At 40.0% G+C, this 17,031-nt stretch overlaps 1 protein-coding gene across 3 annotated transcripts in view; it reads left to right on the top strand.

The window, feature by feature from the left end:
• HS2ST1 (heparan sulfate 2-O-sulfotransferase 1) overlaps positions 1–6,877 on the top strand; it is a 172,280-nt gene extending 165,403 nt beyond the window's left edge. For 2 of the 3 annotated variants that reach the window (XM_028102515.2, XM_088022368.1), the window contains 3 exons: positions 2,529–2,626; positions 4,443–4,600; positions 5,553–6,877. In XM_028102515.2, the coding sequence (XP_027958316.1) occupies positions 2,529–2,626; positions 4,443–4,600; positions 5,553–5,782 (486 nt within the window). In that variant the 3' untranslated portion in view covers positions 5,783–6,877. The remainder of the gene's footprint in view (positions 1–2,528; positions 2,627–4,442; positions 4,601–5,552) is intronic. The other variant, XM_028102516.2, reaches the window with a different exon arrangement.
• The last annotated feature ends 10,154 nt before the right edge of the window (positions 6,878–17,031 follow it).

The following is a 17,031-nucleotide window of genomic DNA, read 5'->3' as shown; positions in this document are numbered from 1 at the left end:
CTTTAAAATTTATGTAAATCCCTGAAATGCAGTCTTTCCAGTTATTTCCACTACCAATTGTGCAGACAGTTTGTATGGTAATAGATTGTGTGCTGTGGAGGACACAAATGCATACTGCATGATCCCTCAAAGAAGTTTCCATTGTAGTTGAGAGAGAACATAATACACATTAAAAAAAAAAGTATATGAAGCAAGTTCTTCAGATAAAGATGTATATATAGATATACATACCTGGATCCTAAAAGCTGGCTATTACCAGGCATTATACAATTAATTTATACGAGTCCAAAGAAAGTAAGAGTAACTTTGGGTCAGAATCATTGGAAAGATAGTCTTCATGTAAACAAGATTGGTAAAAGGAAGGCACTTTTAGAGAAATCAGCAAAGGTATATAGATTTAAGGTACATATCACATGCTTGAGAAATTACAAAACAGGCTAATCTGGTAAACATGGAAGTTACACAAAGAGATAAGGCTAGACTAGCATTTTGAGGTCAGAGTATGAAGCATTTCTTAAAGCCAGGATAAAAAGTTTGGATTTTTTTGTTGTTGTTGAGACATTGGAAACCACTGAAGGTTTCTGAGTAGAGGATGTTAGAAGTGACTCCTTAGACTAATCTGGTAACTGTACAGAGCAGGTTGAACAAATTGAAGGAAGGAGGGAAGGGAACCCATTAGAAAGTAATTGTAAGAATGGAGACATGGCATTGTGGGGGACCCTGTGGTAGAAGCAAGATTGACAAAAGAAAAGATGGATTGGAAAGACATTACCTCAACGATGTTAGGTGAGGGAGAAGAAAGCTTCGTCAATATTCTGAGATCTTCAGTCTGAATTACATGGGCAACGTAATCCTTTTGCCAGAAGTATTGAGCATGAGGTAATATTGGAAATTAAAATGAACACGCACCTGGTATTAGAAGATGAGAAGTGATGGATCTGGAGGTACAGATTTAGAAGTCTTTTGCCTAGAAGTTATAAACGAGGCCAAGGAAGTAGGAAGTGTGAATAAGCTAAGGAAGGCAGTGGGCAAAGAGAAGATTACGGAGATGAATTTCCATACCTGGTGGAAGGACCAAAAACATGCCTTCAAAGAAGGTAATGATAGTACATTCAGAAAGGCACAGGGCACCAACAAAGCCAGAAAGGACAAAGAAATAGATAAGGATCTGTTGTCAAAGAAATAGACAAGGACCTATTGGGGCAGAGAGACCGAGAGATTTTCAGAAAGGAGAGGTGGTCAAATGCTGTGAAGGTCAAGGAGAACAAGAACCAACAAAACATTGTATTTCACTATTGGGAGGTGGGGTGGGGAGAGAGACAGGCACAGACATAGTCACATTCCCTTTATCAAATGCCTACAATGGACAGTCACTGTGGTAGATTTTCTCACATCCTTGATTTTATTTCTTCCTCAAAGTAAGATCATGTCCTCCTTTTTTAGGTAAGGAAACAAACACAAAACTTAAGTTTTCTGGGTTCAGGATTCAACCCAAGTCATAGACTTTTTGCTATGTCATGGAGAAGGTCATCTATAAAAGGAATGGGTAAATTCTGGGCTGTGTGTGGTCTGCTGTTGTCTTTTGAATGTTGCCAGAATAAAGAGAATCATTCCACTCTAGCTCTACCCAACACCAGGTGTAAGGATTTTTGGGCTCTATTCTCATAGATTTTTGGTTAAAGGGGCCCTTTGAGTTTATCTAATTGTATAGGTTAGAAACTGAGGTTTGGAGTCCTTAAAGACTTACAATAAGGTCAAACCTGGTTCCAGAAACCTAAGAGCCTTGACTCAGCTCTCGTGCTCTTTCTGTTCTTTCACACTTTCTCTTCTCAGAAACAACAGGTGGCATTTGTAGATGTCTCACTCTGACAACCAGAGCTCCCAAGTTTGTTCTCTGGGATCTCAGTATCATTTCAAACAGGTAGTGCCTACTGTTAAAATGCCTGTGACAGACAGTAAGTATTCGAGGAAGTGAAGCTGATTAATTTTAGATTCGTAACCTGTCTCTTTCCCTTTTAATTAATTCAGTCCGATGCCCTGGACAGGAGGGCACACAAGTCATCAGTATCTGCTTTGTACAATGAGTTTTTGTTTGTTTTATCGAGAGAAGACTTAAGTGTAGTCCTCCTTTATACTCTTCAAATGATTATTTCACATAGAGTATCTTTAGCCTTGTTTTTATTTAATTTCCTTTGTAAGGGGGCTAGAAAATACAGATACACAAATTCAACATAAACCAGTACTTACTCTCAAGAACAAATTATTATCTGAGTGGGGGAGGGTATATTTCATCAGTTAAGAAAACAAACAAAAAAACCTATACACATCAGCATTAAACAAAGATGGGGAAAAAAATCCTTTAACTTTCCCTAATATCTCAAGTATGTTTTCGTAACCCACCTATCTCTTTAATTCACTAGCTCATCCCACCCGCTGCTGGGCGTGTATTTAATAACTTCCCTCTTAAGGTGTTTGGTAGGTGAGACCTGCATTTATGGCTCACATGTGCTGCTTTCTGTCTGTTCCAGACCTTTGATGAATGTGTAGCCGAGGGCGGCTCAGACTGTGCTCCGGAGAAGCTCTGGCTTCAAATCCCATTCTTCTGTGGCCACAGCTCCGAATGCTGGTAGGGACATAAAGTTAGATCAAGTTGACAATCTTCTTTATTATCTCTATAATCTGTTTTTCCCAAGTGTGAACATAGTAGTCAAGGGCTAGCTATAGGGAAGTTAGTGAAAGACCAGGCTAAAAATAACATGTAATTAAGTAATATCTAGTTTTATAGGTACCTTTAAGTGCATTGAAAAGATTCTTCATACATCATATCCTTGCAATGTTTTCTCAATGCTGGTTTTTAATTTGGGTTTTTTTTTTCATTTTTATTTTATTTTATTTTATTATTTGAGAGAGAGCGTGAGCGAGAGTACAAGCAGGGAGGGGGGCAGAGGCAGAGGGAGAAGCAGGCTTCCCACTGAGCAGGGATCCCGATGCGGGACTCGATCCCAGGACCCCAAGATCATGACCTGAGCCGAAGGCAGATGCTTAACCAAGTGAGCCACCCAGGCGCCCCATAGGTTTTTAGTTTTGGTGTTAACATGTTTTGATATATTCCAGCAGAGCTCTTAATTAGAGGCCAGGGATCATTTCATTAACCTCATTTTCTCCCAAGCTTATTGTTTTAGCCATTCAGTTTAGATCAAGAAAAGGCTTAGTGGGTAAATTATTCACCTGGTTTTACTGTTAACTGATTTTTTTGCTTTGAGAGAAGCCAAGGTTATGGTTGCAGTTTAGTCTGCTAATAAATGTGGGGTGGAAAATAAAGATATTTTATCTTTAATAAAGAGTTTATTTCCTCAGAATGTGCAGAGTTTTCAGTTCTTTAAAAAAATGGTACATTTTCAAAAACTAATGATGTAATGTATGGTGATTAACATAACAATAAAAAACTTAAAAAGGTACATTTTTATACATATTTATTTGTTCTAATTGCTTTAATAGGTAGAGTGGAAACAGGAACTCATTCAAAGTTAGTGTCTTCCTTAAAACCATGATGAGAAGTGCAAGGAATGCCTTCATTCTTTTTCTCGTTATGTGAGACATGTTATTTGGATCACTGTGAACCTTTTTTTCTTTTTTTAAAGACTTTTTTTTAATTTTTTTGACAGAGAGACCGCGAGAGAGGGAACATAGGCAGGGGGAGTGGGAGAGGGAGAAGCACACTTCCCGCTGAGCAGGGAGCCCAATGTGGGACCTGATCCCAGGACCCTGGGATCATGACCTGAGCTGAAGGCAGACGCTTAACGACTGAGCCACCCAGGCGCCCCAGGATCACTGTGAACCTTAAGGGTCCTACTCAATAGATTATACCAAAGCATAATAACAGCATAAGAAGAACTGGAAACAAAGGAAGAACATCATCTCAATTTTTAATCATATCCTTAGAATGGGGATTGGCAAATTACAACCTGGAGAGCAAATTTGGCCCATCACCTGTTTTTATAAATAAAGTTTTATTGGAACACAGCCATCTCCATTTATTATTGTCTATGACTGTTTTGATGCTGCAAGATCAAAGTTAAGTATTTGTAACCAAGAACATATGGCCTGCAAAGCCAAAGATATCTGCTCTCTGGCACTTTACAGAAAAAGTTTGCCAACCCACACCTTAGAGCAATAAAAGGGTATTTATTGCTCTTTTGGACTTTAGTGAGGAGATTTTAATTGAACTTCTTTAGTATATTTCATAGATTCGTTGAACTGGGAGGGACCTTCGAAATCAAGTAATTTACTCCCCCCCCCCCCCACCGAAGACATTAATAAAAGGGCATTAGGTCTTTGGATGGACACGTGTTTATTTTCTCCATAATATATAGTGTCAGAGGCATCAAAAATACTTAGCAGATTTCACAGCCAGGTTTTTAATTCCTTTTCTTTGGTTTTAGGAATGTGGGAAGCAGGTGGGCTATGGATCAAGCCAAGTATAACCTAATTAATGAATACTTTCTGGTGGGAGTTACTGAAGAGCTTGAAGATTTTATCATGTTGTTGGAGGCGGCTTTGCCCCGGTTCTTCAGGGGCGCTACAGAACTCTACCGGACAGGTATATAAAGGACGGGTTTCTTTTTAAAGCTGTCCTTAACTTTGTTTGTTTGCAACTTGAAAAATATGTGTGATTTGACGTTTTTTGAGTAAAGCACAAGATATAACTCCAGAAAGGCGGGTATATTGCCTGTTTCTTCTTAGCATTTTCAGTACAAAACAGTGCCTGGCACACAGCTGGTGTTCGTTCAGTATTTTTTGAGCAAATAAACATGCATTAGATGATAATTAGAAGGCATTGTAGGAATAGTGGAAAGATACGATCTGCAGAACCAGCCTTCATTAGAAATGTGTATTATTAACTAATGCCAGACACCAAACATTATGACCGTATTGCACCTGAGACCTGCCTAATGCTGTTTGGAGTAGGGGGTGGGACGGTGAGACTGAGTCCCGGCCGTGATAATCAGCACGTGCTGTGTCTGTCATGGTAAAGTGTGCTTCAGGGGCCTCGACTGTATGACATAGCTGAGTGACAGGGCTCTGGCCCAATCTAATGCGGATTTCCCCCCTATTCTTTGGTAAGATACAATATAGTGACTCTTCCTAGAGTATGCATATACCCTAGCTTCTCACATGTAGAGAATGTAGTATTAGGTTTGAAAATAGGTATTTTATCATATTTAAAAAATAAACTAGTTAGAGCACCAAGCGTTTGAGATTGGAACAGCATGTAAGGCAATAGCCTACACTTTACTGAGTGGTGATCCTTACTTTTCTTACTTGACATCTCATTCAGTCTTTAACAGGTTCAGGATTTACATTGTAAAGGAATAAATCACAGTTTTACTATGATTAGGGCACCAGTTTCGCCTGAATGATATTAATGCAAAACAGTTATGTTACTGTCCTTCAAAGTGCCACATTAACTTAATCCATTTCTCCACGTAAAGAAGCATCGCTCTTTTGTGTGTTCTCAGAATTATTCACCTTTTCTTTTTTTCCTTCGTAAGTAGGAAAGAAATCTCATCTTAGGAAAACCACGGAGAAGAAACTCCCAACTAAACAAACCATTGCAAAACTGCAGCAATCTGACATTTGGAAAATGGAGAATGAGTTCTATGAATTTGCTCTGGAGCAGTTCCAGTTCATTAGAGCCCACGCTGTACGGGAAAAAGACGGAGACCTCTACATCCTCGCACAAAACTTTTTCTATGAAAAGATTTACCCTAAATCGAACTGAGTACAAGGTGTGACTCTTAGGTTCTTGAACTAAAACTTTGACCCTGTCTTCACCTTTGTTCTCAGCCCAAGTCAGGTTGCTGATTGGTGTGTAAGACTGTGTGTATTGAGCCAAGTTAGGGAACAGTAACACCGAGGAGGTAGATGCTGGCTGGTAAGTTTCAGTGGCCTAAGAGGTTTCAGTTTTGGCCTTTTTTTCTTTTTCTTTTTTCTTCTTCTTCTTCCTTTTTTTTTCTTTTTTCCTGGTTAAATTTTGGTGGGAGTTATAATCTCCTGCTTGGAAAAAGCCTACACATCACCTAAAATAAATACATAGCGGGTCTAATTGGAGGCTAAATACAATTTCAAACATAAGTTCTGATACTGTCTTTTTGACAAAGCATTTTTTTTCCAGCTAACCGTGAATGAAGATGAATCCATTTGCTACTTCCGCCCTCGCCTGGAGGTTTGGGTTATACACCTCTACTGAATAGTGTTATTAACTGTTTGGCAGTGTGTGTTTTGTCTCTGTGAGTCATGTCTCATGAATTATATTGGAATGTTTGATCCTATTTGCTAAGAATGTTTCTGCTGTAGTTGGAATTGCCCACATTTATGTAGGTCGTTTTAATATTCTTAAAAAAAAAACAAAACTGATCATTAGTGTTAAAAACCAATTTTAAAAGAGTCAAAGCAGTATTTCTTATTCCCGTCTCCCCAGTATCTAAGACTGGGGAGACACTTCAAAGAATGTTGACATTGTCAGGAGTTTTAGTTAAGGCTTCCACACATTAATATCAAAAAAGTAAGTTTAGTATTTGTTCCTCCATGGGTTATTTGTAGAGCAGTATACAGACATATTGGTGATTCCATATTAGAACTCCATTAGTGAGCTGTGGTATGGGTAGGATTTTCCTACTTCTTCTGTACTTTTACTTGTAGACTATTTTTACTAAGGTGCTTTATAATGTGTTTTAAAGCATTGCATTTACAAAAAAAGAAAGGAAATTGCTGTAAATATTGCATATTTTATGTATTTGGACCAAAAGGTTATAAGTAATTAGGTAAAAGTGGTTTTGCACCAGTTTTATTATTCAAGTAAAATCATCAGACCTACTGTTCTTGTAGTTCTCAATTAACTTTACTGTTAAACATCACTGAAATGAACTTCAGTAACCTTTCAATTTTGATACACAGAACATTATTCATAATTGGGGGCAGTAATTAGAGTGGAAAGAGTACCGGCCAAGGAGTCAAAGTTTGATTTCTGGTCCTGGCTCTGCCACTTATCAGCTGTGTGATCTTGGGCAAGTCACTTAACCTCTCTATGCCTCAGTTTCCTCATCTTGAAATGAGGAGACTAATACCTGCTGTACCTACCTCACAGGGGTGTTGTGAGGAATAAACGAGACGGCACGTGAAAGCACTTTGGAAACCCTTAACGCGATGTAGAAACATAAGGGGTGATGGAAACATCTATCACGTACAGTTCCGTACCGTTCATTTTTTAACAAAGAAAGGGAAAGGTCTGCTTCTAAGCTGGTTTGAAAAAAACTGTCGATCTTGATATAAATTTGTGTTCGATAAGTATCTTCTCTGTTTTATCTTCCCGGTTTCAACAACTATGGAAATATGAAACACCTGTGAACTCTTAAAGATTCATGAACAGCTGCTTGAGTTCAGGAGGTTCCGTGTTTGAAAAAGACTTCGTTAGCTGACTCAGGGCAGGGGAAAATGTGCTCTTCAAATTTGGGAGATTTGTCTGTTTTTATTTTATGTTACCATTCAGAAATGGTAGCTATTTTGTACCTCTGGTTGTTCAGGTATATTTTGCAGAGTTTAATTTCCCTGTACCATCTTACCCTAAAAGAATAATCTTTACTATGTTTAGTTTAAATAAATACTGTTCCTGAACAAGGCCTCACCAAACTAGGTAAAGAAACATTTTAGGCAGGCTGCTTTTTAAAGGTTATTAATTGTATGGGGGTGAGGAGGGAGCATGACTTCTCAAAAAACAAACAAATTTAAAGAAAAGCTGAAGGAAGTTGGCAGAGAGAATCATTTTAGTACTCCTCCGCCCCCTTAACAGGAAAACATTAAGAGAACATCGATAGGTATACTTTCCTTATTTGGCTTTCTTTTTGTGTGTGTGTTTATTAACTTTTATGGATATTTATTGAAAATCTCTACAAATTATTTCCTTGCCCAAAAGGAAAGCACCACTTCAAGGGTGGGGTGTTTGACATTTAATCTGTTAAGGAAGCCCCAGTATGCAGGTTATTCTTGGAGGACACGCTAAAATCTTTAGGTGCATTAACTCTTAGGAACTAGAATAGCATGTAGTGCCCTGGGTCATGGGTTTGGTAAACTTTTCCTACAAGGGTCCGGAGGCTTTGCTGTCTGTACATTTGAACACAAAAGCCGCTGTAGACAACACAGACCTGAGTGAGCATGGCTGTGTTCCGATAATCCTTTATTACCAAGACAGGTGACATGCCAGATAGGGACCACGGGTTGTAGTGTACCAACCCCAATAATAGATGGTTATTTATGGAGAAACCATTTTTTAAATCTGTGTTCTAGTGACCTAAAAGAGTTTATATACTTTCAAAAGCTCCTAACTTATATCCAAAGAATAGCTTTCTTAATCAGGCGGTCTCTCCCACAGATTCATGAACTTTTATGACTTAGATTGCTTCCAGGTGGGCATGTTTTCCTTCCCAGTTTAAGAGTTCATAAGAGAGGCATGTATTCGATCATCTTGTAGGATGGGTTAGGGAGTAGTCTTCCTGGAGACGGAGAAAAGGTTAGATTGAATCCCGTCTGGTCCAGTACAGTCCTGGGAGTCTGACGAGCGCAGAGTCCTCGTAATACCTAACTTTATAATAAAAAAAAATAGAACCACTGAGACAATAATGTATTTTTTAAAAGTGGCAAATGTGGTTTTCTTTTTTCAGCCTTTGCGCTTTTTCAGTATTTTGACCATAGGGAATTTTTTTTTATAATACAAAAGCAAATTAACCACTCTGAATTTTAAAAGATGATGTTATGTGTGTATGTGTGTGTGTATATATATATATACATATGTTTATTTCCTAAAAGAGGAAAAAGTACTTTTTGTTCAACTTGTATCAACTCCTGTTTTCTAATTGCTGTGAAATGGCAACTGTTGATAAATTATTGTGACTGTTTTAAAATGTAATGGGGAGGATATATTTTGATTTTATGGAGCTTTAATCTGTAAAGTACCACTTAAATATATCTGGTAGCAACACTTAAAATATTGCATGGGGATTACTTTTCCATCATCCATACCCATTTGTGCAACTTTGAACATTTGGGGTGCTTCTGAATTCTTGATGATTGGGTTTAAATTATTGAAAATCAGAGAACTTAAACTTACTGACTTTTAAACTTTAAATTTCCTTTTCTATTCTTAAAATTCAGTTAATGCCTATAATTTGAAATCTCTTGTTGCTCTTTCTCAATATTATGTCCTATTGGAAATTCCTAAAATTGTTAGTGCCATCAGTGATTTACAAACAGTATTTTGATATTGCAGATGATTTGCTCATTGTATTTGCATAGTTAGAAAGAAAATAGTTTGTAGACAATGATTCTCTTTTTCTAATAAAATAAAATAAAATTTCTTAAAAGCACTAGAGAATTTAACTAAAGGCTGGTTCCCAAGTGCATAGCTGGTATTTTAATTTATATTCAAATTCCACAGAGAGAACATCTGTGTAAGCCATCTATCTGGGTTTTCTCATTGATCATTCTCAAACACACCTATGGTCCTAGAAGGCTTTATTATGAGAAGTACCATGCTGTACAGTACTGTAAACTTTTATGCAGTTTGTCTGTAAGAGGCCCAGGTGCTTCTACTTTATGATTTGAAAATTCGCCTCTTCATAAATTAGTGCTATTTACTTTGAGAGGAAGCAGGGCAATTGCTGTGAAATTTTTGCATCCATTTACCCTATGCAGAATTGCTGTACCATGCCAACTAAACTGCTGCTCAGGCAGCCTTTTGAGGGAAAAGCATCCCTGTTTCAAATGCACTGCCAATTCAGCTCCTCTGGAGTGGAGCTTACTTTCTGATTTCCTGCAGTGGGAATTTTAGAGATTGAAATGGGCGATCAGTTAGTCAGATTTATCCTATAATTTAAGTTCATGCAGCTTTGTGACCTTTGCAGTACTATTTATAGAAGGACCCTGATGGTGATGATCTCTTTAAAACACATTACTGGTGAGCCTATGATTTAGACCCACTGGTGCTGTCTGTCTGATTTTTTAGACAGCTTCCCCAGCTTTCTATTGAGAGGTATGTGAGCATCTCTAAAGCAGTGTTGAATGTAATTTTGAGAAACATGGGTTGTCTATTTTGACTTTTATTTTCTAAGTACTACAGACAGCTAAACAGTGCCTTTCCCCCCTCACAATCCACGTTGGAAGATGCTCACTCCTTCCTCTGTCTCGGCTCTCCCTCCTCTCCCGTTCAGTTGATTCATTTATGCAATACTGTTTCCAACTTGAAACCATTTTGTCACATCTGTTGGAGAGATAATCACTCCTTTTCCTTAACATTCTGCCAGCTTTCTGTTGTTGAAGTGTTTCAGTTGATTACCTGATGCAAAAGCTATAAAATAAACACTCAGTGGGAAGGGGAAAAATGGTTTGGTGTCCTGTTTTAATATTTTCTTCCATAGCCTTGACACTGATGGACATTTTCCAAGTGGACTCAGTGTTGAATATCTCAGCTATCACTGCCACCAGAAACCTATGCATCATCATTGATCTGTAATGATTTTCTGGCTTATTTGTGACATGCAGACCGACTGACATGCCCCTGCCACTTTTTGCTTCGTACTTCATCATTAGTATTGAAATTTCAGGTAGAAAATTTACAAGGTGTACTTAGGATATACACTTAATTAGAAGAGTAAAGGAAATTGGGAGGGGTGGGTAGTTAACCTGATTAACATTTATTACGCAGTGTGGACATGCCCATAATGTTTTTACAGAATACACATTTTTTTTTTTAAGATTTTATTTATTTGTTTGACAGAGAGAGACACAGCGAGAGAGGGAACACAAGCAGAGGGAGTGCGAGAGGGAGAAGCAGGCTTCCCATGGAGCAGGGAGCCCGATGTGGGACTCGATCCCAGGACCCTGGGACCATTACCTGAGCCGAAGGCGGACGCTTAGTGACTGAGCCACCCAGGCGCCCCCAGAATACACATTTCTAATAATTGTTTTTTTCACCCTTAACGGAGAAACTCTCAATTGTGTACATCGCCACTTCCCAGCCACTGGCTCACTCACTGTTCTGAGCAACTAATTGGTTCTTTTTATATCCTGTAGTATTGTGGTGAATAACATAGCAGTTCAGTGATGAACTTTCTTAACAGGAGATTTGGTCTGTACCCACACAGCATGGATTTGAGAGTCAGAAGGGCCTGCAGTTAGCAGTGTGACTTTAGTAAATGGAGAGAACAGTGTTGTGAAGGTTGGACATCATGGATACAAAGTGCTGACCTGGGGCAGACTAATAACTAATAGCTTTTATGCACTCTGTTAGAATATTGTCAGGAAGCTGGCTTGCCCTTCTGACCCTGCAGAGCGCTAGTCATGTCCCTTTATAGAAGATCTTTTTATAAATATTTTCAAATGCTACTGAATTTTACTTTTTACCGACAAGTTATTATTGTAATGCCTCATTGTGTGCCTATAACATAGAAAATTGTTGGTTCTGTTACCTGCTTTTGTCTCCATCTACAGATTTCCTATGAGAAAAGTGGGAGGTGGGAGGTGCTAATTGTGCTAAAGGAGACCGGACTTGGATATTCCAGAAGTGGCTGTGTCCACATACTCTATTTGAATGGTATGTGCTGCCAAGAAGTACTTGTGTAAAGCTCAGGATACCTGGACTGAAATGATTGGCCCTCTTTCAACAGGGGGAAAAAAAAAAAACTAGGGAAAGAGAGCATTTGCCTTAGAGTTATGAATCAGGTGATCATGTTAGATTTCCAGGGCTTTAGGACATCTGAAAAACAATACGCAATGATTGTTGCCTAAACCTTCACATTTTCACTGTACTCTTCATCATTCCTATTTTTTTTTAATAAAATAAGCCAGTGAGCTTTATTTTTTTTTAAAGTAATCTCTACACCCAATGTGGGGTTCGAACTCATGACCCCAAGGTCAAGAGTCGCACGCTCTGCCAGCTGAGCCAGGCACCCTGTTGCTAGCTGTTTTTTAAAGTGGCAGTTAAGCTTCTGGAACCTTCTCTCGATAGTAACAAGTACCAAGATGCACATCCCAGATCACTGTCTGTTGGTTTTCTCCGAAGGCATCTCCCCACCCACTGCCTTACCTTGTCTTCCTTACACCCTGTCTCAACTTTGTTAGCATAGGGCACAGGTATGCCACCGTGCAAGCAAACGATAGCAGCACCACCAACAAAACGGACTTCAGTATGCAAGTTTTACCCCTTTCTACTCCAGGCATGAGCAAACAAGGAAAAATTTTATAAAGGCTATTCTCTTTGTGGTTTGCTATATTTCTTCTAGTAGCATGAAAATAAACACTTTAAAAATATTCCAAGGGCATATATATAAGATATAATGGACTTCTCGATAAAGTAGTTACCACTTAAGACCTGTGAGGGGAAACAACAGGAAAAATGTTGAGTTTGTTGTTGCTGCCTTTTATCTGTGTCATTTTATGAGAGAGAATGAAGCCCCTTTGAATAGATGATTTTTTGGTTTGAAAACGAGGACTATGGAAATTCACAAGAAGATAACCCCAAAGAGTTATTCCTTTCTTCCCACCTTTTGTCCCTGTGTTTATTCAAAACCACATGACCAGCTCGGTGAGATTACCATACCCCCCCTTTTTTTATTAAAAACTTGGTATCCCTACTATTCACCTTGAAAAGAGGTCTCAGACTTCACTTGATCTCTCCTACTCCCGTAAGACTCAGCGCCTCCTGCCTCTTCCCACAGCTCTTAAGATTCTTGACCCCCCTCTCAGACCTTTTAATTTAATACACCTAACAGCTCATCTCTTAAGTTTTAACTTTGAAATAGCGGAAACAGCAACCTAGCCCAGGTAATCAGGTTCTGGACGCCTAGGACCCATTAGTTTGCTTGAAAATGTAAACCTCCATATTCATCCATATGATAGGCTTAATTTTATGACAAATGAATCTGTCCTCCCACTTCTCCAGACACCTAATTGGGTTCACAGGTTAAAATGATAAGCTTTTACTGTGAGAGGGATTGCAAACATTCAGATGTAATTTTTAAAATATTTCAATTCCAAAGTCAGTAAAACAATATGAAACACAAATAAAGCAATACACCTTGTCCCAATCTTATAATTGGGTTGTGTTCTCAGAATTCATTATAAACTGGTTGTTTGAAACCCACACAGAACCAATATACATGTGGGCCCAACCCACAAATTGGGTTTCCTCTAAGCATTCAAGGATTTATCCCTTCATTAGAGCTGAGGAAGCTAAGGGCTCTGTCCTTCCTGTTTTTCTGCTGTTTCCCCCAAGGAGATTTTTTTAGTATTGAATCCTAAAGCTAAGCAGTTTATATTTTAACCCATGGGTGGTGGGGTTTGTAAGGAGAGGATTGTCAACATTTGAGTTTTTAAAAGCTACATGCAGCATAGTGTGTAAGAATGAGCTCCCGGACTGAAAGGTGGGGGACACGAAAACCTCTGAGGAGGTTTCTGCAGTTGTCACGGGAAGCGGTTATATCTCAGGGTCACAAACCCCAACGTTTGGTGACAGATGGGAAGTGATCAGTAAATGGAGAGTGGGAAGCAATATTTGGGTTTGCAAAACACTGCATCTGTACAAATGTTCAACATCTCTTGCCTTTGCCCCAATTATGCAATGATGGCTATTTTCCAAGTGAAAGGTTTTATAAAGCAGGCTAGTGTTTGCCCAAAACACTAGGATCACAGAGACAGAATCCACTGTCTTGCTATCAAATATTTGATTCCCATGCCTGTTTTTGCTCACCCTGACCTGGGTGAGGGTGTGGCAAAGAACCTCCCCAAAACTTTGCTACTGCCCTGCGGCGTCTGGTGCAACACATCAGTCCACTTTAGCCTCTGCCTTATCTCTGTGATTGTCCTCAAGCCAAAGCCTCAAAATTACAGTCATGCCTGGAAATGTTTCTCATCATTAGTACTGAGAATTTAAAGGGAAAGAGAAAAAGCATAGTTCGATCAATTTTCATCTTAAGAGTTGCAGTCAAACATTGGGCAACCGGCTTACTAGAGCTGCCTGCCTATCCTCGATGCTGGGAAAGGAACAAGGTGAGCTCCAGGTGCAGTAACTGACCCTGTGTTCAGGTTTTATTGCTAAACACTCCCCGCCCTCCCAGCAAACAGGCAGCATACAATGAGTATTTGGGACTGTAACAATGACTGTAGGAACGGAAAATTCCTCCGGGCCGTGCAGTGCATGGGACTCCGCAATCCTCTGAGGCTGGGAGTCAGGCAGATCCAATGGTGATTATCCTGGGATTCTAGAATCACAGTTTGGTTCCTTCTTTCTCCCCCTCCTTCTTTCTTCCTTCTTCCAATGTAAATCAATTTCTTAGTAGAAACCTGACACTAAAGAAACTCTGACATTTGAACACCTAATTTCTTCAGGTAGTCAGCTGCGGGATAGGTTTCACCTAATTTGATTTTTTTTTTCAAGATTGTGCCTTCTTAAAGTAGCAGATTAAAGCTTTAGCCTACATCTAATTGAATGTTAAAATCTGGCAAAGGGTAGACCTCCAGTCCCCAAGTGATCTAGCTTCTGAACTTTGGCTTTTCTCTCCCAAACGTGAACCATTTTGACCGAAATCGAGGTAGCCTCCCTAGAGATTTATTTATAAAGTTTGTGGCAGGAACACTTAATTTGAATCCCTTTTACTGATTCTGGGTATATATATATATATATATAATAACAGCCAGGTTGAGAGGTAAAAACCTTGTAGAGACTTTACAGAGTGTTGTGTTGGAAACTGATGTGTTTAAGCTTCTCTCAAAACTGATTGTCTGAAGTTACCCCTTTTCTGAGGAACAGCTCACCAGTAATGCCATTCAAAGTGGGCAGCACCTTTCTGAAAATTGCTGACTGGAAATAAGGGACATTTTATTCCACCAAGAGTACCAGAGACTTCCCTCCCCACTTTAAAAGTAATTAAAATTCTCCAGTGGATCTGTAATTAGGTCTGTTGGCACAGCATGATTATCTGATCAGACTGTCATGCCCATAAACAGTAAAAATTCAGGATGTTGATTCATTCATAGGTGTTTTTAGAAGAGGCGACGGGCTTTAAACTCTCTTCTTGCTCTTTCTCACTGCGGCACTCGTGCCGTTTCCCTCCGTCTTTGTCTCATATGGGGGCTTTTCAAATAAAACCTTCAACAAGAGCAATGTTTAAACAAATCGGCCCAGTTATATTTTGCTTCTCTATTTCTACCATGCTAATGGTTCTCTTCTTGATCATTTAAACACTGATCCAAATCCAGATGGAATTAGATACCCCGTCCTGCAGTCAGTGAGTCTGTAATGTTTGATATGGATCTTCTGAGTGGACAAGATGAGATTAGATTGGTCTCTCTGGGAGCCAACACTATTCATTTTGTAAGAAAGTTATCCTGGAGGCCCGAGGACTGCCAAGAGCAAAGTGGAAACAGAGCCCAGGCTTTTCTTCTTATCAAGATCCATAGTTGGTTCCACATTAAGCGGTGGAGTGCTCAATGGTAAAAGGATTTGAATAATGAATTGGATCAGAAGCCAAGAAGGAGGTCCCTGCCACCCACGATTGAAATATGAATTTCATGTGTTGTAACTTTATTACCATTTTTTCTGTTTTAATGTATGACAGAGACCAAAATCTCTGCCATGGAGTCAGTGGCTATTTTTAGATTTTTTTTTCATTTAATTCATATTTAATGAGCCATGCTATGTGCCAGGCGCTGCACAACAGACCTCCCTCTGCACTGTAAACTTTAACCCTTGGAATAATCCCCATATTGTATCCTTTACAATCACATAGGATATGAGGCTTTACAAGGCACGGTCACGTTTATCTCCTCATATTGCCGCCTGAAAGGTGGCTAGCCTTAGCCTCATTTACAGTTGAGGAAATTGAAGAGCTAGTAAGAGGAAGAGGGGCTAGCCAGCCCTCAGGATTCCCGGTCCACCAAACGGTGAAGCTGTGTTCCCGTCTCTCTGTGAATAAAGGCTCCTTTACAGATTAACTTAATCGTAAGGTGCAGTGTTGCGGTGGTTCTCAAAGTGCAATCCTGTCTCTGGATCAATAGCATCAGCAGCAGCTGGGAACTTGTTGAAAGGCAATTTTCTTGGGCCCCAGACCTTCTGAGGAGAGCCAGCGAGCTCTGTGTTAACAAACCCTCCATGAGGTTCTGACACAGACAAGCTCACAAGCCACGAGGCTAGAGCACCAGTCTAGGGAGGAGATGACAAAGGCCTCTCGTGACAAAGAAGCCATGAAATAGGATTCGAACCAGGTCCGCCTGGCTGCACTACCTTGTGTGTTCCGTGTGGGCTCCTTACTATCATCTCTCTTAGGTTTTCCACGTTGGTAAATTCCTTTCTGAACTACCCCCCTTGGGGGAGAGGAGAAAAGGTCAATAAGAAAAACATCTCTGTATATAAGGCACAAATTCTGCCCCATCTAATGAGTTTCTGCTTTCTGGGTGAGATGAACATGGAGCTCGGGGGGGTGGGGGATAGGCCTCAAAATCACCACTAGAATCCCCAAGGCCAGCAGGCTAGCAGGGGTCCCAAATGGCTACCCAGAAGAAACACGTTTCACCCAGAGCTTTCCGGGCCCAACCTTCTTGTTCACTCCTGATAACTTTGCAGTGATGGATTTAATGGCAAGAGAGCTCTTTGCTCCCTGCCTGGCGGTATCTGTGGAGGTGTGGATAGAGGCCGAATGGGAAATCCCTGGTGCTAGCCTCACGGGCAGTTATTTTCCCAGCAGAGAGCCACGGCCTGTGGGCGCATGTGAACCCTATCAGCTGAGTGGCATAAACAAAAGTTCTCATGAATTTCACCTGCGTTTTATTTCTCCTTGAAGCAAGAGCCCAAACTGAGGCTTAGTCCCTAGCTCAAAGGATTTCCAGGGAAGCCAGAACTGACGCCCCCCCCCCCCCCGCCCCCGCCCAGCCTCCCTGCATGGCAAGGCCTTTCTCCCACAGGCTCTAGAGATCAGCAAAGGAGAG

This window comes from Eumetopias jubatus, unplaced genomic scaffold (genome assembly GCF_037043125.1).
Source record: "Eumetopias jubatus isolate StellerSeaLion01/CBP00866 unplaced genomic scaffold, mEumJub1_p1.0 scaffold_4, whole genome shotgun sequence".
NCBI lineage: Eukaryota > Metazoa > Chordata > Mammalia > Carnivora > Otariidae > Eumetopias > Eumetopias jubatus.
Note: the sequence above shows the minus strand (reverse complement) of the source record. Positions and strands in the feature narration are given on the sequence as shown.